At 42.9% G+C, this 25,830-nt stretch overlaps 1 protein-coding gene across 2 annotated transcripts in view; it reads left to right on the top strand.

The window, feature by feature from the left end:
* Positions 1-25,709, top strand: part of ANKRD23 (ankyrin repeat domain 23) — a 37,908-nt gene extending 12,199 nt beyond the window's left edge. Inside the window, exons 2-9 of one of the 2 annotated variants that reach the window (XM_033949960.1) lie at positions 6,693-6,848; positions 7,369-7,503; positions 8,113-8,220; positions 11,407-11,505; positions 11,885-11,983; positions 17,024-17,122; positions 18,327-18,425; positions 23,802-25,709. In XM_033949960.1, the coding sequence (XP_033805851.1) occupies positions 6,693-6,848; positions 7,369-7,503; positions 8,113-8,220; positions 11,407-11,505; positions 11,885-11,983; positions 17,024-17,122; positions 18,327-18,425; positions 23,802-23,903 (897 nt within the window). In that variant the 3' untranslated portion in view covers positions 23,904-25,709. Of the gene's footprint in view, positions 1-6,692; positions 6,849-7,368; positions 7,504-8,112; positions 8,221-11,406; positions 11,506-11,884; positions 11,984-17,023; positions 17,123-18,326; positions 19,172-23,801 lie in introns of those variants that run through there. The other variant, XM_033949959.1, reaches the window with a different exon arrangement.
* The last annotated feature ends 121 nt before the right edge of the window (positions 25,710-25,830 follow it).

The following is a 25,830-nucleotide window of genomic DNA, read 5'->3' on the forward strand; positions in this document are numbered from 1 at the left end:
CCTATCTTTAGGTGTGCTTTAGGCATCTTTTATATTTTATATTTCTTTATTAGTTTTATAATTTTTGCAATCAAAATCAAAACACAAGAAAAAATATCATGAAATTAGAAATTATAATTAAATCCACTTAATTCAAGGAAAAATTTGAATACACAATATAGTTAGTCTACAATCAAATGGAGACGGTGCTGAAATTGCTGAAATTTAACAAGCAAATTATATAACCAGGAAAACCAAAAGGAGGCTCGACTACCATAGAACATTTCCTTATCTAAACGGATTAGAGAATCAGAATTAACTATTACTTACTATTCTGAGAAGCAATTAGTTTAGATAACTGATGCGGTTCATAAAAAACATATCTGTTCTCTTTATATATCATTATACATTTACAGGGGTACCTCAGAACAAAGGTCGCCCCCAACTGAACCACCCTTGGTCTCAGTATAAGAAACTGTTTCCTTCTCCTCTGTGTCGGACATGAAACATCTGGGTACATTCTTATAGTATTAGACAAAAAGGGGACATCTTTATATTTGAAGAACATTTTTAACATCCATTCCCTATCTGAATCAATAGTGAACTGTAATAGTAATGTAGCTGGTACCTGAGTCTCAGTTTCCGACCTCTCTAGGAAATTAGTTAAATCCAAACTATCTGCAGATAAGTACTGCTGATTGGGATTTTGAGATCTAGGTCTCTCCGGTAAGTAATATATTTTAGAGAGAGGTGGATATGAGGAGTCAGGTACTTTCAAAACTTCACATAGGTAATGCTTACACATATCTGTTGCCGATATGGAAAATAATTTTGGAAAGTTAATAATCCGCAAATTGCTTCTCCTGATGGAGTTTTCCACCATTTCTTGCTTGAAATGTAAACTTGCACTATCTTTGACCCAAGTTAGTGCTTGCATTTCCAGTGATTTTATTCTGGTGTCACAGTCATCTGATTTATTTTCCAAAACCGAAACTCTATTCTTCAAGTCCAAATTTTCTGATAGTACCGCAGTACAACTTTGAGAAAGTTGCTGTATCTGGTTTCCTAGGGAAATCTGGAGATTAGAAATAGCCTCCCAAATTGTTTCCATATTGAAGACTTTAGGTTTAAGTAAGGGCAAAAACTCAGTTCTGATTTCCCCTGATAAAGCCAAAGTACTTGCGTTTGCTGCATATATATCAGGAACAACTTTTATCTGATCCTCCTCTCCTCGCGGCTGCATAGATGTAGCTGCACACTCCCCTTGCTTCCGTACAGCTCCGGGAACTTCGTCCTACCGGGCAAGCAAGAAGGCCTCCTGGATATTACTCGGCATCAACTGCTCCTCTCCTACTGCTCAAACTTCCACTTTCACCGCCTCAGGACGAACCGGAGGACTCCGTTCCTCTGGAGACAAGCTGATACCTTCAAAGGAAGGGAGACGCGCTTCAGCTAGCGCTTCCCCTCCAGCCGAGGCATTATATTCCAGGTACTGTTGCGTCCTTAGGCCTGCTGCACAAATTTGTCCATTGGGCCAACTCGAGGAAATTGCTCTCCCGGTAACCCCGGGCGTTTAGATTTCCTTTTCACCATTTCTGGATAGGAATATTGCCCTAAGTCTGCCACGATGTCGGCGTGCAGATTCGAGCTGCCATCTTGTCAAGCTCCACCCCCCCATGATTCGTATCTATCACATGTTAACTCTTTTATATTTAGGCGCCATATAGGCGTCATATGAGTGTCCCCAGTAATAGACGCGATCTAATTTTTTCTGTTCTAGGTGCTGGATTGACGTCCCTGCAGTGTATTTAGTTATATGTAAAAATGTGTTTTTCTCTGATTTTTTCTTCATTATTTCACGATTGTGAGCTTTAACATAATAAAACCAAAAAAAGTACCACAGTATGCCATCTTCAAAAGATGTGGTTTGGGCTTCAGAAAGACGTTAGTCTGATAGATGCGAGTTCTATGGATGGTATTTAGACAACCATGTAAGTCCATGTAATTTTTGGATAAGCAAATAGATTGGAATTCCTAGTTATCCTCGTTGGGCTGTATAATACGAAATGAGATAAAAGGTAAGTTATCTCATTTCTAGCTTCTGTAGCATAGAAACTTTAATATAGTGAAACATAGGGTAAGGAATGCCTCTTTGCAAACTGCCTCACATCTGTTCTCTATGCTCTCCATCCCCAAAGACTACCCCCATCAACTGCCCCCATTCAAAACTGCACTCTACAAGCACCCAACTACCCCAACCCACCTAAACCCTAGAAACCATACCCACAAATGCCCCACCATCTCTGAAAAACAAGAAAAATTCACCAAATGGTTTCACAGTAGAAAAGGGGCAACAAGAAAACAAAACAACACTGTGGAAACAATGATCTTGATTCTGTGTACCATTTGGATTGCTCGAGTACATGCATCGCTTCTACTTGTGAAGACTTTTTCACAATAAACTGTTTATCAAGATCATCCTTCCACAATGTTGTTCCACCAACTCTGACTCTATAAACTACCCCTATTGTCCCCTCCCCACTGCCCCAACCCCAAAACCTAGCCCCAGAAATTGCCTGACATAAGAACATAAGCAATGCCTCCGCTGGGTCAGACCTGAGGTCCATCGTGCCTAGCAGTCCACTCACACGGCGGCCCAACAGGTCCAGGACCTGTGCAGTAATCCTCTATCTATACCCTCTATCCCCTATTCCAGCAGGAAATTGTCCAATCCTTTCTTGAACCCTAGTACCGTACTCTGTCCTATTACGCCCTCTGGAAGTGCATTCCAGGTGTCCACCACACGTTGGGTAAAGAAGAACCTCCTAGCATTCGTTTTGAATCTGTCCCCTTTCAACTTTTCCGAATGCCCTCTTGTTCTTTTATTTTTCAAAAGTTTGAAGAATCTGTCCCTCTCCACTCTCTCTATGCCCTTCATGATCTTATAAGTCTCTAACATATTCCCTCTAAGTCTCCTCTTCTCCAGGGAAAAGAGTCCCAGTTTCTCCAGTCTCTCAGCATATGAAAGGTTTTCCATACCTTTTATCAGACGTGTCGCTCTCCTCTGAACCCTTTCGAGTAACGCCATATATTTCTTAAGGTACGGTGAACAATATTGGACGCAGTACTCCAGATGCGGACGCACTATCGCCCAATACAACAGCAGGATAACTTCTTTCGTTCTGGTAGTAATATCCTTCTTGATTATACCTAGCATTCTATTCGCTCTCTTAGCGGTCACTGCGCACTGTGCCGTCGGCTTCATTGTCATGTCCACCATTACCCCCAAGTCCCTTTCTTGGGTACTCTCCTTCAATAACATCCCTCCCATCGTATAGCTGTACCTCGGGTTTCTGCTTCCCACATGTATTACTTTACATTTCTCAACGTTGAACTTCATCTGCCATCTCGTCACCCATTCCCCTAGTTTGTTCAAGTCCCTTTGCAATTCTTCGCAGTCCTGTTTAGTCCGAGCTCCACTAAATAGTTTGGTGTTGTCCGCAAATTTTATTATCTCACACTTCATCCCTGTTTCTAGATCATTTATAAATATATTAAATAGCAGCGGCCCAAGCACCAAGCCCTGCAGGACACCACTCGTGACCCTCCTCCAGTCCGAGTAGTGGCCCTTCACTCTTACCCTCTGTTTCCTACCCGCCAACCAGTTTCTGATCCATCTATGTACATCTCCTTCCACCCCATGGTTTTTCAGTTTCCGAAGTAGGCGTTCATGGGGTACCTTGTCAAAGGCTTTTTGGATATATGATGTCTATGGGGGTCTCCTCTGTCCATCCGTTTGTTAATTCCTTCGAAGAAGTGCAATAAGTTTGTTAGGCACGATCTCCCCTTGCAGAAACCATGTTGGCTGGTTATCAGAAGTTTGTTTCTTTCAAAATGTTCATCAATGTTGTCTTTTATCAGCGCGTCCGCCATTTTCCCCGGAACCGAGTAGTTTTCCGGGTCACCTCTTGATCCCTTTTTAAAGATGGGCGTAACGTTGGTTATCTTCCAATCCTCCGGGATCACGCCTGTTTTCAGGGATAGATTGCAAATTTGCTGCAGTAGTTCCGCTATCTCCTCCTTTAGTTCCTTCAGAACCCTTGGATGGATTCCGTCCGGACCTGGGGATTTGTCAGTTTTTAATTTTTCTAGCTACCTGCGTACATCTTCAAGGCTCACTTCCATGGATGTTAATTTTTCTGCTTGATCTCCATTGAAGATTTGCTCAGGTTCCGGTATGTTGGATGTGTCTTCATTTGTAAATACAGACGAAAAGAACATGTTAAGTCTTTCTGTTACTTCTTTCTCCTCCTTCACAACTCCCTTCCTGTCTCCATCGACCATTTCAACCACAAAAACTGTCCCAACTGCTCCACCATCTTCCAAGTCACTCCATCCCACAAAACTACTCTCTGCAACGGCCCAACGGATGAGACTCACAAAGTACTAACTAACTGTCCTGCCACCCTCAAACTTCCCTGACCCTAAAAACCATCTCTTTCAATTGCCCAACCCCAGTAAGTGTGGCTTTCTGTTCACACTTTCAAACAAACACCAGAAGTGTTCTTTACCTCACAAAAATTACTTGCACATTAAATTTTTGTGAGGTTCATATTTAGGTGCAAAAGAACAGCTACCTATGTGTACGTTAACTTTTAGGCCCTGTTTTACCACGGTGCGCTAACTGATTAGCGCACACTAATCGATTTAGCACGTGCTAAATGCTAACACATTAGCATTTAGCTCGCGCTAATTCGATTAGCGCGCACTAATCAGTTAGTACACCTTAGTAAAACAGGGGGTTAGTTTTGTTCAGGCACGCGGACATGTTTATTACCTCCCGTCTGCCTTTGAAATTGCAGGGGCTTCATTCTGCTTGAAAACCTAAACAAAACTAGCATGAAATCCTCTCTGCAAACTCTTCTATACTGCCCTGGACATGGTAAAAAATGTTTTTACATTGTGCACGCATCAAAAACTCTCAGCATTGTATGGAATATTTAAATCACCTCATTACCATACATTTTTAAAATTATTTATTTATTAACTTTTCAAATTTTAAACAAGCAAAACATTATTTGAATACAGATTAGAAATAAAAATTCCCACTATATATGTGCATAGCATCATACAATCAAGCAACGCACGGCCAACAAGAAATATAAATTAATTATTTAGTCCACAATTTAAAAAGATCCAAGTTTAGAAATTAACAAATTAAGAAATATATATAAATCTTAAGGACAGCGTAGGGCAGTGTATCTCAAACTGTGTGCCTCCTGAGATTCCAAGTGTGCTGCGGCACATTGAGGAGGAAGACAGGTGCCTGCCAGCTGACCCTAAGCAGTACAGCGCCAGCGCTGTCCGATTCGCCGAAGGCCTGCATGTTTCCCCCTTCTCTCTAGCATCCCCAGCTTCCCCCCTGGCCTCCCAGTCTAACCTTTAAAGCTAATTACAGCAGCCTGCAGAGGATTGCTGGTAGGTTAAATGATTTTATTTTCAATATAGTGATTGAAATGTGTCAGTTTTGAGAATTTATATCTGTTGTGTATATTATGTGTATATAAAAAAATGAATGGAAAAAATTGCATTACAATTAGTAAAGGGTGGGATCTGAGGCAGAGCTTGGGTGGGCCTAGGGAGGTCTGTGGTTGAGGTACTCGGTTGATATTTGTTAGACTTAGAGGGTACTTAGCTTGAAGTAATTAAGAAACACTGTTATAGGCAATCAGCTGGCACCAGTGTCTCTCTTTCTCTCCGGCCCTCTTCCCTGCTGGCATCTCCTACTGGCGTCTCAGGGCCCATCTGGAGGGCCTCTGCACATATGCAGATGTCAATGTGATGATGTCACGCATATGTGTGATGTCATCACGATGACGTCCGTGCACTTCTGGGTGCATCAAACCGTGGCCGCTACCTTTAGTGTGCCCCGGCTTGAGAAAGTTTGAGAGACACTGCCATAGTCAATAGGATTAGTAATCACATACATCATGCATAACAAGCAGTCCGTTGTACAAGAATACACAATCATCATTACCGTCTGCAGTTCACACCACCCTAACCAGTTGTGGGGGGAAAATAGTCAAATGCAAGTTGAAACTGATGGGTTTTAAGTTGGGCCTGAAATTTAATGAAGGAGGGCAAGACAACGGATTTTAAAATGTGTAATGGTAACTTACTGGCAGCCAGTGCAACTTAAATAATATTGGAGTAGTATGATCATTCCTTCTGGCTTGACAGAGAAAGCGAGCTGTGGAATTCGGCAATGTTTGTAAATGATGTGTTTGATATTGTGCAGTGCCAAGATACACTGTATTACAATAATCTAATCTTGATATTAAAAAATGTATGAATGAGTTTGTGAAGGGAATCAAAGTCTAAATATTTCTTTATTGCTCGGATGTTGCATAAAGCAAGAAAACCCTGTTTATGAGAGATCTGTCTTTCAAATGATAACTTGGACTCAAAAATTACTCCTAAGTATCTGAAAGAATCAACCATTACAATTGGCATATTAAAAAGTAGAGGTGTGAAAGATGGCATTGGGTGATTACCAGTGGACCAAGCTGTTTTCTTAGTAATTTGTGACTTGGATGATTCAGGGCTGTGTTATAATCATTATAACAAGTCTCAATGAGAAGAGCTTCTCTTGTCATGTTATGAGGTGGGGTACTTGTTTCTCAGGATATCACATGGGTTGCTATTCTGTACAGGTGAGCAATGAGAGGAATGAGGAGAAGGTGAGAGGATGTGAGGTGTTGGCTGAAGATCTCACCCCAGAGGTCAGATGGCAGAAGCGAAGCATTCTGGGAGTCAAGGAAATTATCAAACAAGAAAAACAGAAGGCAGAAGATGAGAAGAGGAAGAAGGTAATTATCAGCTGACTGAGGGATTGTGGAAAATGGATGAATTTAGTATTTATCAGGATTAATCTCTACTTTGGGTTTTTATGTTGGGGGAAGGAGGTACTAGGGCAGGAGTAGCAGCTGTTGTGGAGGTATTACCTCATCCAGGTCAGCTTAAAGAGACTGATCCAGTTCTGAGTTAGCCTCACTGTATGCAGGGGAATGCAGTTCTGATTTCCATTCTTGCAATGGGTGTAAACCCAGAACTGGATCGGCCTTGTCAGGATGACTTGAGTGATTTGGAGACCATAGGGAGGTGGAGTTATTAGGATAAAGTTCTGAGACTTGAGTTACAGAGAGGGGAGTAATTCCTGAAGCAGGTTTTGTGGGTGTTCAGGAAAGAAGAGGTAGAAGTTGAGGCTGGGGCGAGCCAAGGTGCATGACAGAAGTGCTGGGGCAGGACTTGGAACTACATGGAGGAGGTGCCGAGACAGAACTCGGAATATAACATTTTGCCTCAGTTCCTTGTTCACCTCATTGATAGATTGAGAACTTCAATAATTCACGGATCCGTCTGGAAAGCCTGGAGGATCTGCAGAGTTTCATTCGTGTAAGGAAAGAGAAGAAACCAAGGATAAAAAAGGAGCCTGTCCCCCCGAAACTTGAGCCCCAGGAGACTGTGAGTATCCGAATCCTTCTGAATTTATTTGTTGTTTTTCTTGTTCATCCATTACTCAAAAAAGGAGCAAAAGGAGTTCATACAAAAAATATATGTTAAGCAGGTATAGTGAACAAAGCATTCGAGATAAAGAAAAAGGGTGAGTGCAGCCACCCCCCCCCCCCAAGTTTGATGGAAATGATTTATAAATCTGAAGGGTAAATACCTTCATAAAATAAATAACCTGAGCCACAGGAGTATCCTTATTTCCTGAAAACCTATCCCTAGAAGGCAATGATTGTCTATGTCCCCCGAAAACCTGAACCCTGAGGGACAGTGTTGATAGTCCCCAAAATCTAGGCCACAGGAGACTGAGTGTAGTGTAGTTCTGAAACAAAGGAAGCAGAAAGCAATCAAATCCCCATATATCCCAACCCCAAGATGTGAGTGCCCCAGAGTGCGCGACTGAGGTCCTCCTCTAGGAAATATCATACTTTCAGCTCAACATGAAGAAGGAGTCTTCTTCACCATGGGGTCTATGGTAGGATTACAACCGTGATTTCTGTTTTCTCAGTTCAGCATATAAATGTGAGTCTTTCTTATCATGGGATCTATTGCTGTTTACTGCAGTCAGAGCCAGTGGATGTGCCATTGTTTCTTCTGGCTGCACTGGAAGATAGAGTCCTGTTGGTAAACAAGTACCTGTCTGACGGAGGAAATCCCAATGTCCATGATCAGGTAAGACATATGTCTTAAGGCAGAGAGTGCTGCTAAAACCATCCATCTGTAAGAAAGGGAGGAATCCCCTGATGTAAATTGCGGGGTCTGGTGAGTGGGCGCAGGGGGCAGAGAGGGCATTTCTTGCTCATCCGTTTTTTCCGTAGGCCCACACGTAATTTGCCATTTGGTTACACTACTGATTAAAGAGGGAGAAACTCCCTACTGCTTCTGATTTCATGTACACTACAAGGATGGGGGAGACCCAACACTGTAAGTGATCTCATTCAGGTGGATAGAGTTCAGTGCTGTGCTTGGTTTCATGCACCCTCATAACATTAGTATTTATATATTTAATTAATTTGATTTCTATCCCATTGTCCCCCATGAGCTCTGAACGGGTTACAGGTTTTAACTTACATAATTTCTGTACAAGTTTACGATACAAGTTTTTATCCTAACTTGATACATACTAGGGTCTAATATTAATATGCAAAATATACAGTTTACTGGTTACAATTTTGCTATACGGTGCAAGGTTTTCAGTACAAGTTATATCCTAATTTGACAAACAGAAAGTTACAGGGTATGATACAAGTTATCCTTATATGACACATACTGGTTCTGGTACCAATATACATCTCTTTGTAGTCTATCGGTCAAGGGTAGGGGTTTAGGTGATGAGGTATATTTTTATTGCTTTTCTAAAGCTGAGGTGTCTTTCGAGGGATCTGATCTGTGGGGACAGTCAATTCTAGTGTCTCGGTATGAAGTGGGAGTAGAACCGTCGCTTTGCAGTAACATTAGTAGTATTTTTGTAGCCACTTCTTTGGAGGAACAAATAATAATAATAACTTTATTCTTATATACCAGGGGTAGGGAACTCCGGTCCTCGAGAGCCATATTCCAGTCAGGTTTTCAGGATTTCCCCAATGAATATGCATGAGATCTATTTGCATGCACTGCTTTCAATGCATATTCTTTGGGAAAATCCTGAAAACCCGACTGAAATATGGCTCTCGAGGACCGGAGTTCCCTACCCCTGTTATATACTGTCAGACTGGTGCCAGTTCTAGACGGTTTACACACAAGAGAAACTGAACAGTCAGCAACTTATACAGATCATAAGAAAATACATAGGACTCCTTTTACTAAGCTGCGCTAGCAGTTTTAGCATGCGCTTAGCGTGTGCTACAAAGCCCCACACGCTAGACCAGGGGTAGGCAATTCCGGTCCTCGAGAGCCGGAGCCAGGTCAGGTTTTCAGAATCTCCACCATGAATATGTATGAGATGGATTTGCATGCACTGCCTCCTTGAGATGCAAATCTATCTCATGCATATTTATGGTGGAGATCCTTAAAGCCTGACCTGGCTCCTGCTCTCAAGGACCGGAATTGCCTACCCCTGGTCTAGCGTATGGGGCTTTGTAGCACGCGCTAAGCGCATGCTAAAACTGCTAACTTTGTCTTGAATCCCTGGAGGGTGTTTTCCCTAATGATAGACTCCGGAAGAGCGCTCCAGTTTTGTATCACTCTCTGGTGAAGAAGAACTTCCTTACTTTTGTACGGAATCTATCCCCTTTCAACTTTAGAGAGTGCCCTCTCGTTCTCCCTACCTTGGAGAGGGTGAACAACCTGCCCTTATCTAGTAAGTCTATTCCCTTCAGTACCTTGAATGTTTCGATCATGTCCCCTCTCAATCTCCTCTGTTCGAGGGAGAAAAGGCCCAGTTTCTCTAATCTTTCACTCTACGGCAACTCCTCCAGTCCCTTAACAACCTTAGTCGCTCTTTTCTGGACCCTTTCGAGTAGTACCGTGTCCTTATTCATGTATGGCGACCAGTGCTGGACGCAGTACTCCAGATGAGGGCGCACCATGGCCCGGTACAGCGGCATGATAACCTTCTCCGATCTGTTCGTGATCCCCTTCTTTAGCATTCCTAGCTTTCTGTTCGCCCTTTTTGCCGCCGCCGCACATTGTGTGGACGGCTTCATCGACTTGTCGATCAGAACTCCCAAGTCTCTCTCCTGGGAGGTCTCTCCAAGTACCGCCCCCGACATCCTGTATTGGTGCATGAGTTACCATATCTTTTTAGCTATCTGGTTAAATTACCCTACTACTGCTACTATTTATTATTTCTAAAGCGCTGAAAGGCGTACGCAGAACTGTGCATTTTAACATACAATAGACAGTCCCTCCTCGGAAGAGCTTACAATCTAATTTAGATAGGACATTTCGGGGTTGGGGAGATTATGGTAGAGGAAATGATACAGTGGGTAAAGGTATCTGACAGCAGTGAGTGGGCGGATTTAAAAAAGTGGGCTTTTAGCTTGGATTTGAATGCTGCTAGGGAGGGAGCACGACATATTGATTCAGGCAGCCTGTTCCATAAGTTAGCCAGTTAAAGTGCTTCTGAATACTGATCTCTTTATGTATTCATAACTTTTTGTTTTACAGGCCACTCCAAAATTCACAAATGACAAACGCATCCGAACCTGACGTGGTTTCTGAAACATATTTATCTTATGCATAGAAAACAAAGTTTAATATTTAAAAGTATCCGAGAACTTTTTGAAGCTGCATATTTTGATGCAAAATCCATGGCTAGTTTTACCCCTGTGTAAATTCCAGCCCCGTCCATGTCCCTCCTCTCTGAACGTCTCCCTTACAATTACACGCTAAGGCATTTTAGTGCAGAATAATAAAATTACGGGTGAGCAACCTACTGCCATTTATGCATATAAGTGTACACTTAAATTTATACAATGCTGGCAGCGGGCACTTAACTTTAGTTGGCCTGTTATAGATTAAGGGGGGTTTATGTCCAACTGTCTTTTCTTAGAGAGGTGAGGTCATCATGATTGATTACTTTAATTATAAAAAAAATATGATAGACTAGGGGAGTGATCTGTGGTGCAAAAAGTTAAGTGAGGGGTCACAAGGCTGCAGGTTTGCCTAAGATACTCTTCGGGACACACCCAGCCAGCTAAATGTTCACGAGAGCCACCATGAATATTCACGAGATTAGATCTGCATGCATTGTGGGTCTCCCAGCATTCTGCAGCATCTATCTCAATAAGAGATGCAGTTTTCTATGTTTCTATGATATGGTTGACATCTCTACAGTATTCAGCAGTATATGTTTAGGGGAGGGGGAGTTAAACAAGCCAGTGTCCTGCAGAGATAACGTGTGTCTCCATTCTGCAGTTTTTGTGTACCGCATTACATCGTGCCTGTCTACGGGGTCACCAGCAAATTGTTGAGAATTTGTTGAATGCAGGAGCAACGCTGGAGCCGATGGACATGGTGAGTGAGGCAAGGGGCCCTTAATTATTGAGAAGTGGTTTTCTACCCTGCAGCTAGCTGTATGTAATCTGAATGAATGGGGCTTGCACCAGGGTACTACCAAGACACTGCCCTCTTGCCTGCCTTTCCTGGCATCAGTGTATAATCTGGAAGTTCAGGTGATACTGAAACCTGCTGTATGTGCATTGATAACAGGGCCAAAGTATTACAGAGTCAAACCTTTCTCCTCCCCCTATTCTCAGTATGTAATCTATATGGGTAAAGCTGGAGCGAGGGTATAACAGACATTCACATCCACCCTCCCTCAGAGTAAGACTATCTCATGCTGTTCCTGATACTCTGCAGAGGTCTATGATTTCTTGTGCTTGTGTTTTTGAAGCTGGGGGGAACACCATTGCATTGGGCCTGCCGAGGAGGACAACTAGAGATCATCAAACTGCTGCTGAACAGGGGAGCAAAAATTCACCACAAAGACAAGGTGAGACTGTACAGTTTACATGCAATGCTAGGATTATGCAAATCTCAGGAGGGTGGGGGCAAGAGAGAGTGACTGAGGGGCAGAGAGACTGGAGGAATTGGAGATGGGGTTGGGAGAAAGAAAGGGAGAACTGGAAGGGGGATATGGGAGAGGAATTTTAAAAGGGTTCCAGAGGTAGTCCGGGAAATTATAGACCAGTGAATCTGACATCAGTGCCAGGAAAAATGATAGAGACTATTAAAAAGAACAAAAATGAGATTAATGAGAGAAAGCCAACATGGATTTTGTCAAGGAAAATAAATCTTGCCTCGCCAATCTACTGTATTTCTTTGAAGGGGTGAATGAACATGTGGATAAAGGTGAACCGGTTTATATTGTGTATTTGGATTTTCAAAAGGCATTTGACAAACTACCTCATGAAAGACTTCTGAGGAAGTTAGAGTCATGAGATAAGAGGAGATGTCCTTTTATGGATTAAGAACTGGTTGAAAGACAGAAAACAGATTAGTTCCCCAAGAGTTGTGCTGGATCCACTACTTTTTAACATATTTATCATTGATCTAGAGAGATAATAAAATTTGCTGATGACACTAAGTTGTTCAAAGTTATTAAATTGCAAGAGGACATTGTGAGATTAGAAGACTGGGCGTTAAAATGGCAGATGGCGTTTAATGTGAGCAAGTGCAAAGTGATGCATGTGGGAAAGAGGAACCCAAACTATAGCTATGTGATGCTGGGTTCTGTGTTAAGAGTCAATGCCCAGAAAAAGGATCTAGGTGTCATTGTTGAGAATACGGTGAAACCCTTAGCTCAGGGGTGCCCAAAAGGTCAATTGCGATCAACCAGTAGATTGCAAAGGCAACGCAAGTCGATCGTAGAGCCCATCCCGGACTTCGTGATAGACTCGCGTTGCCTTTGTATTCTTATTCTCCCTGCTTCTCCGAAACCAGGCCAGACACTTACAAGCGCCAGGCCCGCAGCCTTCCCACCCCAACGTCAATTCTGATGTCGGAAAGGAAGTTTCGGGCCAGCCAATTGCTGCCTGGCTGGCCGGGAACTTCCTCTCCGACGTCAGAATTGACGTCAGGGTGGGATGACTTTGGGCCCAGCGCTTTTACGCGCTTGGCCTGGCGGCGGAGAAGCAGGGAGAAATTGGCAGAGGGGGGTGGGGGCAGGGAGAGAGAGAAAGACAGACAGACAGAAAGAAAGGGGGGACAGAGAAAAAGAAAGAGAGGGAGGGGGGTAATTTTGGGTTGGATAATATTGCCTTATACTGAAGAGTACCAGTATGACTGTTTATGCTTTGGGGTGGGGATTTGGCTATCTGGTGTATTGATTGTATTGTTTTGTGCTGTATTTGCTATTTTGAAAATTCAATAAAATTTGTTAAAATAAAATGTAAAAAAAAGAAAGGGGAGAGGGCAGGGAGAGAGAAAGAAAGAAAGGGGGCAGGGAGAGAGAAAGAAAGAAAGGGGGCAAGGAGAGAGAAAGAAAGAAAGAAAGAAAGAAAAGGGGAGGGGCAGGGAGAGAGGAAGAAAAAGTTGGACTCATGGAGGGACAGAGAGAGATGTTGGTATGGGAATGGAATGAGGTCTGGAGGAGAGGAAGCATGCAGGAGGCAGAAAGAAAGAAATATTGGATTTATAGTCAGAAGAAGGAAGTGCAACCAGAGACTCATGAAATCACCAGACAGCAAAGATAGGAAAAATGATTTTATTTTAAATTTAGTGATCAAAATGTGTCAGTTTTGAAAATTTATATCTGCTGTCTATATTTTGCACTATGGCCCCCTTTTACTAAACCACGATAGCAGTTTTTAACGCAGGGAGCCTATGAGTGTCGGGAACAGCGTGGGGCATTCAGTGCAGCTCCCTGTGCTAAAAACCGCTATCGCTATTTAGTAACAGGGGAGGGGGTATATTTGTCTATTTTTGTATAGTTGTTACTGAAGTGACATTGCATATTTTAAAGTCATCTGCTTTGACCTCTTTGAAAAAACCCCGAATATAAATGATAATTAACATTTTCTCTGCGTACAGTGTGCTTTGTGTTTTTAAAAATTTTATTGTTGGTAGATCATTTGACTTGGTCATCTTAAAAGTAGCTCGCAAGCCAAAAAAGTATGGGCACCCCTGCCTTAGCTCAATGTGCAGCGGCGGCTAAGAAAACAAATAGAATGTTAGGAATTATCAGGAAAGGAATGGAAAATAAATATGAAAATGTTATAATGCCCTTGTATCGCTCTATGGTACGGCTGCACCTTGAATATTGTGGTTCTGGTCACCGTATCTCAAAAAACATATAGCAGAATTAGAAAAGGTACAGAGAAGGGAGACAAAAATGATAAAAGCGATGGGATGACTTCCCTATGAGGAGAGGCTAAAGCGGCTAGGGCTCTTCAGTTTGGAGAAGAGACAGCTCAGGGGTGATATGATAAAGGCCTATAAAATAATGAGTGGAGTGGAAATGGTAGATGTGAATCGCTTATTCACTCTTTCCAAAAATACCAGGACTAGGGAGCATGCAGTGAAACTACTAAGTAGTAGATTTAAAACAAACTGGAAAAAATATTTCTCCACACAATGTGTAATTAAACTCTGGAATTTTTTGCCGAGGAATGTAGTGAAATCAGTTAGCATAGCAGGGTGTAAGGCCCCTAAAGTATCAGTGCTGATCAGAACAGCTCTTAGTGTGATGATGCATCGGGGCATGGCCTAAGGCCGCACTTGTGGCGGAGGAGGCGTGGAGCAGGAGGGACTGAGCACTCCACCTGCTCTCGAAGATATTATAAGGGTACGGAGAGGAGGTGGGCCTTGCCTGGTCAGCCAGCCGGCCTCGGAGAAGGCCTAGAGCAGGAGGGTCCGAGCACCCCTCCTGCTCCCGAAGATATTGTTACGGCAAGGGGGTGGGCCCGGCGGGTGGGCTGTGCCGGTCAGGGAGGGATGGGGTGTGTGTAGGTTCGGGTGAGCATGGGGAGGGGGTACGCCTGATATTTAATAGGCCTGATATTTTGCGGCCTATTAAAAAAAGAAAAAAGGAAAAAAAAGCCAGCAGAGCCCGGACTGGAGGGAGTAAAAGGATTAATAGTTGGGGAGGCAAAACTTGGGGGGGAGAATAAATAATATCATGGGAGAGATCCCCCAAGACTCTCTCTATAAAAGTGGAGATGCTGCTTGACCTTCATTATTTCGGGGTCCTGACACCTCTAAAAAGAAAATCTTACATATGAGACTATCTTTGTTGCCCATGGAAGGGGGGGTATAGGCGATAGAGTAGGGATTGAGCTGTCATTTGTAGTCTGTGGAAGGTGGAATATAAGATTCCAGGCTTCTAGAGCATTATTCCATATCTGCTTATGGTAGCTTGAGAGTGGGAGATGGTGGGGGAGGGTTGTTTAGCGGTTTTGTTTGGTATTGTTTTTGTTTTGCTGTGTTATATGCTCCTTTTCCTTGTACCAATAAAAAAAGATTTGAACATAAAAATAAAATCTTAGCACACCAACCAGAGTATTGTAGCATCACTGCACACAGCATTAAAACCTTGTCACAGTATCACAACCAAATGTGTCACAGTGCACAGCAAATTCACAATCCAGTGTCCAAGCAGTGTTACTTCACCCCATCACTAAACGGTGTCTCAACAGTATGATAACACCACATAAAAGGAACTTCAGTTGTTGCTCTGCCTCCATCACATTTACAATTTTTTTGTTTAAATAAATAAATAAATGCACAGTCATAGAACAGCCACACCATGTGAGCAGGGTAACTTACCAAACCCTGCCCTTAGTTGCCTGGGAATAATGACAATTGCACACATCTTTTCCAATCGGTTATTTTTTTATTAGCTTTGACATCAACATCTTTCATTAGGAAATGTGTACAGGAGATATAAAGCCAGGCATGTCAATGTACATCTCTCCTGGCAAATATGATCTCAAACACCCGTTCTCACAGGATTCACTTTTATACTTTTGTAATGCTTAGCATGACATCACACCTGTCAACCAATCAACCAACAGAGGCTGTCCTTAGGTTTGAACAAAGAAAATTCCTTTTAACATAGTTACCAGCTCAAAGACAAGTTTTAAAAATTACATCTGTTTACATCAATTTCTGAATGCACAACACATTATAACATACCCAATGAACACTTTGTAATTCTCAAAAAGTTTAAATCAAACCAGCCTTCTGACCAAGACTCAGTAATGCTGACAGCTTCAAATTTCACTAACACACACACAACCTATATAACCTCCCCTACTGGAAATTGCTTTGTGGGCTGAACAGTCCTCTCTTCACAAGTTTCTATGGTAGGCTAGCTTAAAGGTCAGATAGGTTAAACTACAGATGTGGTACTTTTCAAAATTTCTTTAGGTTTAAAATATATAAAATATGTTTTCAAAACCAATTCTATGTTTAATATACATTCACACACACATTATCAAACACATTCTCATACATTCATTTGCATTCGGGGCCCCAAACATTCATAAATCACACGACATATTTTTTTCTCTATACCTAGCATTGGAATGTCAGGACCATCTGTTAATACTTAAGCCATGAGGTTTCATGACAATCCAGACAAAGAACACTAGCAACCCAGGCCTTTTCTAAGCGGGAAAATTTCAGTATTTTTTACACCAAGAAGAAGAGACACAAAGAACAACAGAAAACAAAATGGAGTCATGAATAATATGGAGTCATTAATATCTGTATGTATTATTATTTATACATATATAGGTACCTGATTTCCATATGATCCTGCCCCACCTAACACCTCGCACAAATAGTGAATTCCCATTTTTCTATGCTATATATCAGTTTCCTGGACTTTTGTTTATTATCCTGACTTTTCAAAGTTTTAAATGTGTTTGCATGTATATAAGACCCTCTAATCAGGACTCAAAGATCTCTGTCATGCCCTGCTATTGCTTCTTCTGCACAATTTGCGCCATCCAGGCCTTCTACACAAGGGAACATTATAGCTCTATCCCTCTCCAGTGGATTCACTGCTGTTGGTGTGCTTTCCTTGCAGTTGTGGAGCACACCTCTACATGTTGCTGTTCGAACAGGACATTGTGACTGTGTGGAGCATCTCATCGGCTGTGGAGCAAATATCAACACACAAGACAAGGTACAGTCTTCATTAGCTAATCTTGTGGCCTAAACCTGGACCACCATATTTCACTGATGTTGTTCATAGCATTCCTAAAACTTAGGACAGTCTTATACACATTCCAAAAAATGCTGAAAGTTTGCAGTTCAAACTTCAGTGGCCCAGTCCAACAAAAAATTGAACGGTCCATCATGCATGAGACATAATGGAATAGCTTTTCAAGTCTGAGATGTGTTAAAACATCCAGAACCAACATCCAGCCACATGATCTGACCAAAAATTCTAACTGTGATCCACTGTATACACAGCAAACCGAAAGATTGACCCTGGTGGCTCCACAGAATAGAAGTCCAAAAGCAACAAAAACACTGTGGAGAATTGATGTTCCAGACGTAGGCTTTATTATAAATTCAACTTGATAATCCACATAAAAACATGTAGGACCCAATGCACTTGGAACTTTGGACTTGACACGATCCGTGTTTCAATAGTGTCTTCCTCAGGCTAGAATTCCCAGGTGTAGAGATGAAGGTATTCTGGAGGTTGCCTGCCTTCTCTACCATGACGTATAACAAACCTTTCACTTCCTCTTTACCATGGCTTGAAACATGCACCTGCTTTCCCAAGACCATGACATGGAATAATCCTCCTACCTAACCCTTTTGTTATGAAATGGAACTATTCCCTCTCTTCTTCCAAAATGAGACAGATGTGGGGGAAGCCACTGCTTGCCCTGGATCGGTAGCATGGAATGTTGCTAATTTGGGTTTTTGCCAGGTTCTTGTGACCTGGATTGACCACCGTGAAGATAGGATACTGGGCCACATGGACTATTGGTCTGACCCAGTAAGGTTATTCTTATGTTGTTATAAAATGGAAGTCTCTCCTTCCTTATTGTTCTTGAGTTCCCCCTTCAGCCCAACATATAAATCATGCTAAAAGATGGAGGAAGGAGATGATTCTAACAGTCTTCTACCACTCCACTTAATATGCCATGGAACTGTATGTTTATGTTTCTAGCATGACTTGCAATGTTCTACTGGCTATCTCTCCACATCTTTCAGAGCCTTCCCGCCTATTTATCATGATGTGGCATAGTGCATTCCTCTACAAAATGTAGAACAGAATCCAATATTTAAAGACCTGCAATTTTTTCTTACTTGACTGCATATCCTATAACATATGTGACGTTTTCATCAAGATTTTATGTTTTGTTTGACAGGAAGGTGACACACCAATACATGATGCTGTCCGGCTTGGCCGTTTCAAGGCTATGCAGATGCTGCTCATGTACAGAGCAAACCTCACTATCAGAAATGAGGTTGAGTCTTTTTTCCTCCCCTCTGCTCCCTGGGCTTTCTTACTGGAAATCACTTGTCTGCTTTTCTCCATGCCTCTGCTCCCTCTTACTCCTCAAACTGACCACATCCTTCATTCATTTGTTCTCCTGACCTCTGCTCTAAACCTTCTTCTCCATACTTAAACCTTTACCTCTCCACCCTGGCACTCCTTTGTAATTTCTTCTCCATTCTGACTTTTTCCATCTCTCATCCTTCCACTTCTCCGTCTTACACATTTTCATATGTTTTCTTATTCTTGTAGCTATCAACCCTCTTCAATTCATCATCTATTGCTCACTTTTCTATCTATTCTCTATACCTCTGGTCTTGGTCAACTTTTTTTCTTAACCTTCTCCACCATCTCTAACTTTAACCTATGTTCCCACTACCTCCATATTCCAACATCCTGACCTCATCCTCCATCTGTCATTTTTCCTATTTATTTCTGCTCTTTGACCTCATTTTTAATCTCTGTCTTTTGTGTATCTTCCTACCTCTTATGCTAAGCAAAACATTCGCAAAATCGGCACCTCGGAAACCGAGCTTGCCTCGATTTATGAGCGCCCCCTCCTGTGAACCGGCACCACCCATCCGTGATCTGGCATCCCCCCTCCCCCCCGCTCGCATCGCCCTCCCGCCACAATCTGGCATTCCCCACGCACTCATCCACCCACCCGAACACATTGCTTACCCCATCTGGCACTGGCACCAACGCACAGGACATGCTGGTGCCGGTGCCCGAAGATCTGCCGTCTTCTTTTTGCTGGGCCTTGAGCATCTGCGCATGCTCAAGGCCTTCGAGTTCCCGACGGGGGGGCAACGCGAGCGGGGGGAGAGGATGGCGGATTGTGGGGGGGGTGGATCACATGGGGGGGGGCCTTCGTGAGTAGGGGAGCAATGACAGTTCTCGGGGGGGGGTAGAACAGTGCCGCTGGCCTCGGGGGGAGGGGTGGGGGGGGAACGTATCAAGCGAGTTTCCCTTAGTTCCTATGGGGAAACTCGCTTTGATATATGAGTACTTTGGTTTACGAGCATGCTTCTGGAACGAATTATGTTCATAAATCAAGGTTCCACTGTACTTCATCTTTCATCTATTCATTGTTCTCCTTACTTCTGCTTCTCATCACTCCTCCTTACTGACCTTGTTTTCTCTATCTCCTACCCATTCATCCATTCTTTTTCATCACACCTGTTTCCTGGCCTCTATTGCTCACTCTTCTGTCTTCCTCTAATTTCTACCACCTAGCCCCCACCCTCTGTCTTTGACTTTTCCATGTCTTCTTTACTTTTGCTCTCTATTAACTCACCTTCATCTTTTTGTCATCCTTCCAAAACCTCTTCTTTCAAACCTCATTCTGTTTCTGACCCTTCCATCCATTCGCTTGATTACTTCTCCTCATCATCCCTCCTCACTAACATTATCTTCCTTCTATCACCCTTCCATAGTCCTCCATACCTCTTGTTCCAATCTTATCCTTCACCTCTGACCTTTCCATTTCTCCTTACCTCTGCATCCAGCACCCATCCTTCCTGACATCACCCTTCATTTCAATAACTCTGCTCCCCACCAACGTCCCTTCCTGCCTTGCACATATATGCAGTGCTTCTGACTTTCATTATTTCTGTCAGTGGTGCACCTGGCTTGGCGCCAACCCAAGGTGGAGTATCCACTTCCATCAAGCAGCTAGGAGGGGGGGTATGTGAAGTGGTTGCTGTCCCCTGCCCCAGAACATGAAGTTGATGTCAGAGGGACAGGGATCAGCAGAGCCAACAGCAATGTGCATGCAGACCTCCACCTTGCAACTATTCCCTGCAACCCCCAACTGCCTGCATGTGAGGCAGACCGCCCCCAACACCCTGCCATTGGTACACTAGACACTTCTACTATGAGCTCCTCGTATATGGCACAGAGAGAAGTAGCAGGTCAGTAGATAGGAGCAATTGGGCATCACTCTTCTCCGTAACATTTTCCTCTTACCCTGGGGTAAAGATAGCAGTCCATGTGGAGAGTGTGACTTGGGAGTCCTGGAGGAGTATTTTTTACGATTCAGGTAGGACTGGAGGTTTGGTTGGATGCTGGGAGAGTATTTTTCCTTTATATGGCAGAATGATCCCATCCAGTGCATCTCTAGAATATACCATATAGAGCAGGAGGCCAACATTTTTCAAGATGGTGGCACTGGAGACAGGAGCAAGTGAGCATCACTCCTTCCTTTGAAAAAATGGGGGGGGGGGGGTCGTCAGGAGGACCTGCTCTGTTCCAAGCTGAGCAGCAGTCCTCCAACTACAGTACATTGCTGCCAGTTGGGGGTGGTGCTTCAATAGTACAATCACTAGGGATAGGCAAGTTTCCTGGAGTCCTGCAGAGCTTGCCTGTCTTTCACTACTGAAAATGTGATAGTAAAATAGTACATGATAGCAGATAAAGATCTGCATGATCCGTTTAGTCTGCCCAACAGTCACATTCTTTAGCAAAGTATTATTGAACTAACCATCTGATAGCACTATTAAAACATTTTATTTACTAAGATCCATTATATCATGGATCCTCAACTACTGGGCTGTGGGCTGTGCCATGGCCGCAGAGAAATTTTTATTTTATTTACATTGCAGGCAGTCCCCGGGTTCTGGCCGGCTCCCTCCTCCCAGCTGCACTTCTCTTCACAACGCCACAAGCAGCAGTGTATGGCTCCTATATGCTGCCCACGGCTGACCCAGAAGCCTTCCCTCTAGGCTTCCAAGTTAGCCGCGGGATGCGTGTGGCCACGGCTTTGTGAAGAGAAATGTGGCTAGGAGGAAGTAGCTGGTCATAATAGGTAAACATCAGCGGGAGGGAGGCACGAACTTGGGACACAGAATAGAGGGAGGGAAGGATGAAAAAGGGCACGTTGGGACACAGAAGGGAAGGAGCACAAACTTCAAACAAAGGATAGAAAGAAGGAAGGAAGGAGGTAGGGGGCATGAACTTGGGACACAGAATGGAGGGAGGGAGGGGAGCATGAACTTGAGACATAGGATGAAAGAATGGAGGGAGTGAGGGAGAAAGATGCTGAGGTGGGGGAGGGAATAGAAAGGGAGAATTGTTGGGCATGGTTGTCTGAGTGAAAGGGAAAGAGATGGTGTACATTGGGAAATGAAGAAAGAGGAGAATTGTTGGACCTGGTGGTGGAATAGGTCCGTCTAGATGCAAGGAAACATGCTCACGACTCTCACTGATTCTACATTATAGTGAGTTTTATTAATATATTGTATATATTACAATGTAATAATAATAGAAATAAAGTGCATAATATAAAATGTAATAATTACCTTTATATTATATATGTAATAATTAGATTATATATTGTGAACTTTACTGATTATGCGCTTGAATCCCTACCTCCCTCCAATTTGTGAAAAATTGTCTTGCATAAAAGTAATCTCTGGTGCAAAAAAGGTTGGGAACCGCTGCACTTCATGATGTCTTCCACTCCACCCACTGAGATATACATACAATATGTGGTACAAAATACGCATACTTGCTCCTGATCCGTCCTTGCCATTTTCAGGGCTCAGACTAGGGTAGATAAAAATCAACGATTTTAACCTTTTTTTTAATTACAAAATTGGACTTTTATGTTTTAAATCAGTTTTTTTAATAGATTTTTTTCCATCAAAAAAAACCATTTTATCTAGAGATAGTTTTCTATTTAAGATACATTATAGTCCAAAAGTTATGTATCATGAAATAGGATTAATTTTTCAATTATGTAGCATGAAGCTGTATATTCACACAAAGGGCTCCTTTTACAAAGCTGCGCTAGAGCCTTAACACATGGAATAGCGCCCGCTAAATTGCCGCTTGCGCTAGCCGCTACCATCTCCTTTTGAGCAGGTGGTAGATTTTCAGCTAGTGTGCGCTAATCCGGTGCGTGCGTTAAAAACGCTAGTGCACCTTTGGAAAAGGAGCCCAAAGTTTTCATTTTGTGATACTTGAATTCTATTAATCCATGCATAATGTTATGTGCAATTTTTCTGTCTAGAAGATATTATCACAGATGCTTGGTTTTGCATTTCTCAAAATGGAGGGCTCCTTTTACTAAGCTACGATAGCGTTTTTTTAGCGCACGCAGCATTTTAGCGTACGCTAAACCCACATTACGCAGCTAGAACTAATGCCAGCTCAATGCTGGTGTTAGCGTCTAGCGCGTGCGGCAATTCAGCGCGTGCTAAAACCACTATCACAGCTTTGTAAAAGGAGCCCTGAATGTGTGTCTGCAGAGATAACATGCTGCTTTTTTCCAAAGTAAAATAAGTATGTTATAAAATAAGGACACAGTTGTCATGAAGAAATAAAGAGTTGAAACAGTACTTTTCTGGGCAGTACCATACTGAGTGGAAGAGAATGCAATGAGAAAACCATGATTGAAATCAAATCCACTGTAAAAGAATGCTTTGCATCTGCCCTACTTATGGGGGAAACAGCACCCTTTACTGGCATGACTAGGTGGAAGACTTTCCTTTAGCTTAGAGCAGGGGTAGGGAACTCCGGTCCTCGAGAGCCATATTCCAGTTGGGTTTTCAGGATTTCCCCAATGAATATGCATGAGATCTATTTTCATGCACTGCTTTCAATGCATATTCATTGGGGAAATCCTGAAAACCCGACTGGAATACGGCTTTCGAGGACCGGAGTTCCCTATCCCTGGCTTAGAGGGAACATAAGAAATGCCTTCAACGGATCAGACCATTGGGTCCATCTAGTCCGGCGACCCGCACATGCGGTGGCTAAGCTAGGTGTTGCTTGTTGAAGACCCGTATACGGCAATGTGATTTGCAAGAAGGTGTGCATCCAACTTGCCCTTGAATCCCAGAATGGTGGTTTCCGTCACAACCTCCTCCGGGAGAGCATTCCAAGTGTCCATCACTTGCTGTACCGGGCAGAGCTTTGGGTTCTTGCCCAGAAATAGCTAAGAAGAAAAAAAAAATGAAATTGAATCAGGTTGGGTAGACTGGATGGACCATTTGGGTCTTTATCTGCCATCATCTACTATGTTACTATGTGTTAACAATAGCAAGGTACAATAACTGAAAGATTCAATATATACATCAAGGCAAACTATTTTACAGTTTCTCTCCCCCCCTTCCCACCCCTTCTTCCGCTAATAGCCAAGAGTAATATTGCTTATTTTGATTTAAAAAAAAAAAAAAATAGTCTACAGATTAATGTTATCAAGCTGCAGGTTTAATTTAATTTATGGTGTGCCTAAAATTTACTTATGCTGTTCATTTGTCACCACCACCAGTCACAGCACATGCTATTGACCCTGGTTGCAGTGCTGCATCTGATATTTTGCTTCTGTTTATATTGGTTGCAGGAGGGTCTTACCCCGGTGGAGATGGTGAAAGACTGGCAGACAGGCATCAGGGAGATTCTACAGTCTTGTGCAGACAGATGGCACTCGGCGCCCAGAAACTAAAGACACCGGCGATCTCTTTTGAGGTCTCCTTGCAAGAAACTTGGCATTCCATTCCAAGGTGTGGTCTTCTCTTCCATGGTACCAAATGTGTCTTCATCCTAAACCTGCAAGAAAGACCCCTGAAGCTTTCTCCGTAATCTTCTTGGAATCCTCAGTCCAAATTGAACTTGGATACTTCCTGAGGTGTTTCTGGAATGTGTGTTCTTGAGGGCAACCGCTTTCGCAGTCACGAGCCTTTTAAGAGCTGCAGCATGGGAATTTCACAGTGAATATAAACCTATGTGCAAGCCAGTGAGAACAGAGGAGCTGTGATAATAATTGCAGCTCCCACTCATCCTCAATCTCCTGACTGTTCTAATTTATTAACCTCTTGCCCTAATCTTACTAAATCCCTACTGATCTCAGTTCTGACCATTTTCACTAAATCTTTACCCATCCCAGCCCCTGACCACTATTACCAAATCCTCACTCAATCTCAACTTCTGATTATTCTCATCTACCCACTAACAATCCCCTTCTCCAGGTCACTCTCATATACTCCTTTGCGAATCCCCAACTGCCTACACCTCACACTGGCTGTTCTCATCAATCCATATTCATCCCTAAATCCTGGGCACTCTCAACCCATCCTTCATCTTCCTGTCACTCTCACCCAGCACTTACCCATCCCACCTCTTGACAGCTTTTCCCATCCATTCATGTGCTCCTTTTTTATCTTCTCTTACCCCTTGCCATGATTATCAACCCTAACTCTGCTTCATTCACCCACTCTCCATATCCTATCCACTCCTATGTTTGCTATTTTTACTCGGCCCCCAGCAAGCATTCCCAGCTCCTGATGGTCATCCCAACCCCTCTTATCCACCCTGAGTAATTCACTGCTATCTCCTGTCTCCCCAGAATTTTGTGGCACAAGAACAAAAGGCAGATGAAGAATTATAGAATGATGTGAAGCTAATTACCACTGTGGTGAGAGTAGAAATAGATGCTCAGTGTGCAAGGCAAGGGTTAAAGACAGTCTTCATCTCCTTTGCAGGGAGTCACACTGAACTTGGGAGGTGAAGTGAAAAGTTGCAGAAATGGGCTATGAGCAAATCATTATTTCAGTGGAATTAGGGAATAATTTTTTTACATATTTTTCACAGGTAAACCTAGTTTTTATAAAATTAGGGTACAGTATATGCATGTGAAAGTGGGTACGGTGACATGAAGTTGCATTCTTTTATGTATGCATGTGACCTGGTTGGGGGTTTGATTTGGGTGGAGTCGCAAAGTATGTGCATTGTTTATTCCACCCCTTTATGCACATACATTTCCACCCACTTCCAAACATTACCTGCAATTTCTGCATTTTTGGGAGGATATTTTATAAAAACACGTGCTTGTCTTTATAGAATAGCCTCAAACTAAGTACCTACTTGAGCTTTCCATCTAGGTAACCAGCTACAAAATTATCCTTCACACTGGTGCTTTTGGTTAGTGAATATCATTAAGGTTAGGTGGCATGGATTCACTGGTTGATTGAGCAGGGCTGGGATTATAGGAAGCTAGTGTTTAATGGGTAATCAGAGCTGAGACTGTAGAAATGCACTGGTTGGTAGACTTTAGTATGGCTGGCTGGCACTGCAGGAAACTTCTCTTTGGTGGATGCACACAGAGCTAGGATCATAGGAAATCACTAGTCCAGGGCTGCCCAATTCCAGTCCTCGAGATCTACTGGCAGGCTAGGTTTTCAGGATATCCACAATGAACATGCATGAGAGAGATTTGCATACCAAGAAGGCAGTACAGGCACTGGCAAATTAGATGCAAAGCATTGATAAAGACAGCTAAGAAAGAATATGAAGAGAAACTTGCAAAAGAGGCAAAAACTCATAGCAATTTTTTTAGGTACATTAGAAGCAGGAAACCTGTGAGGGAATCTGTG

This window comes from Geotrypetes seraphini, chromosome 6 (assembly GCF_902459505.1).
Source record: "Geotrypetes seraphini chromosome 6, aGeoSer1.1, whole genome shotgun sequence".
In the NCBI taxonomy this organism is placed as follows: domain Eukaryota; kingdom Metazoa; phylum Chordata; class Amphibia; order Gymnophiona; family Dermophiidae; genus Geotrypetes; species Geotrypetes seraphini.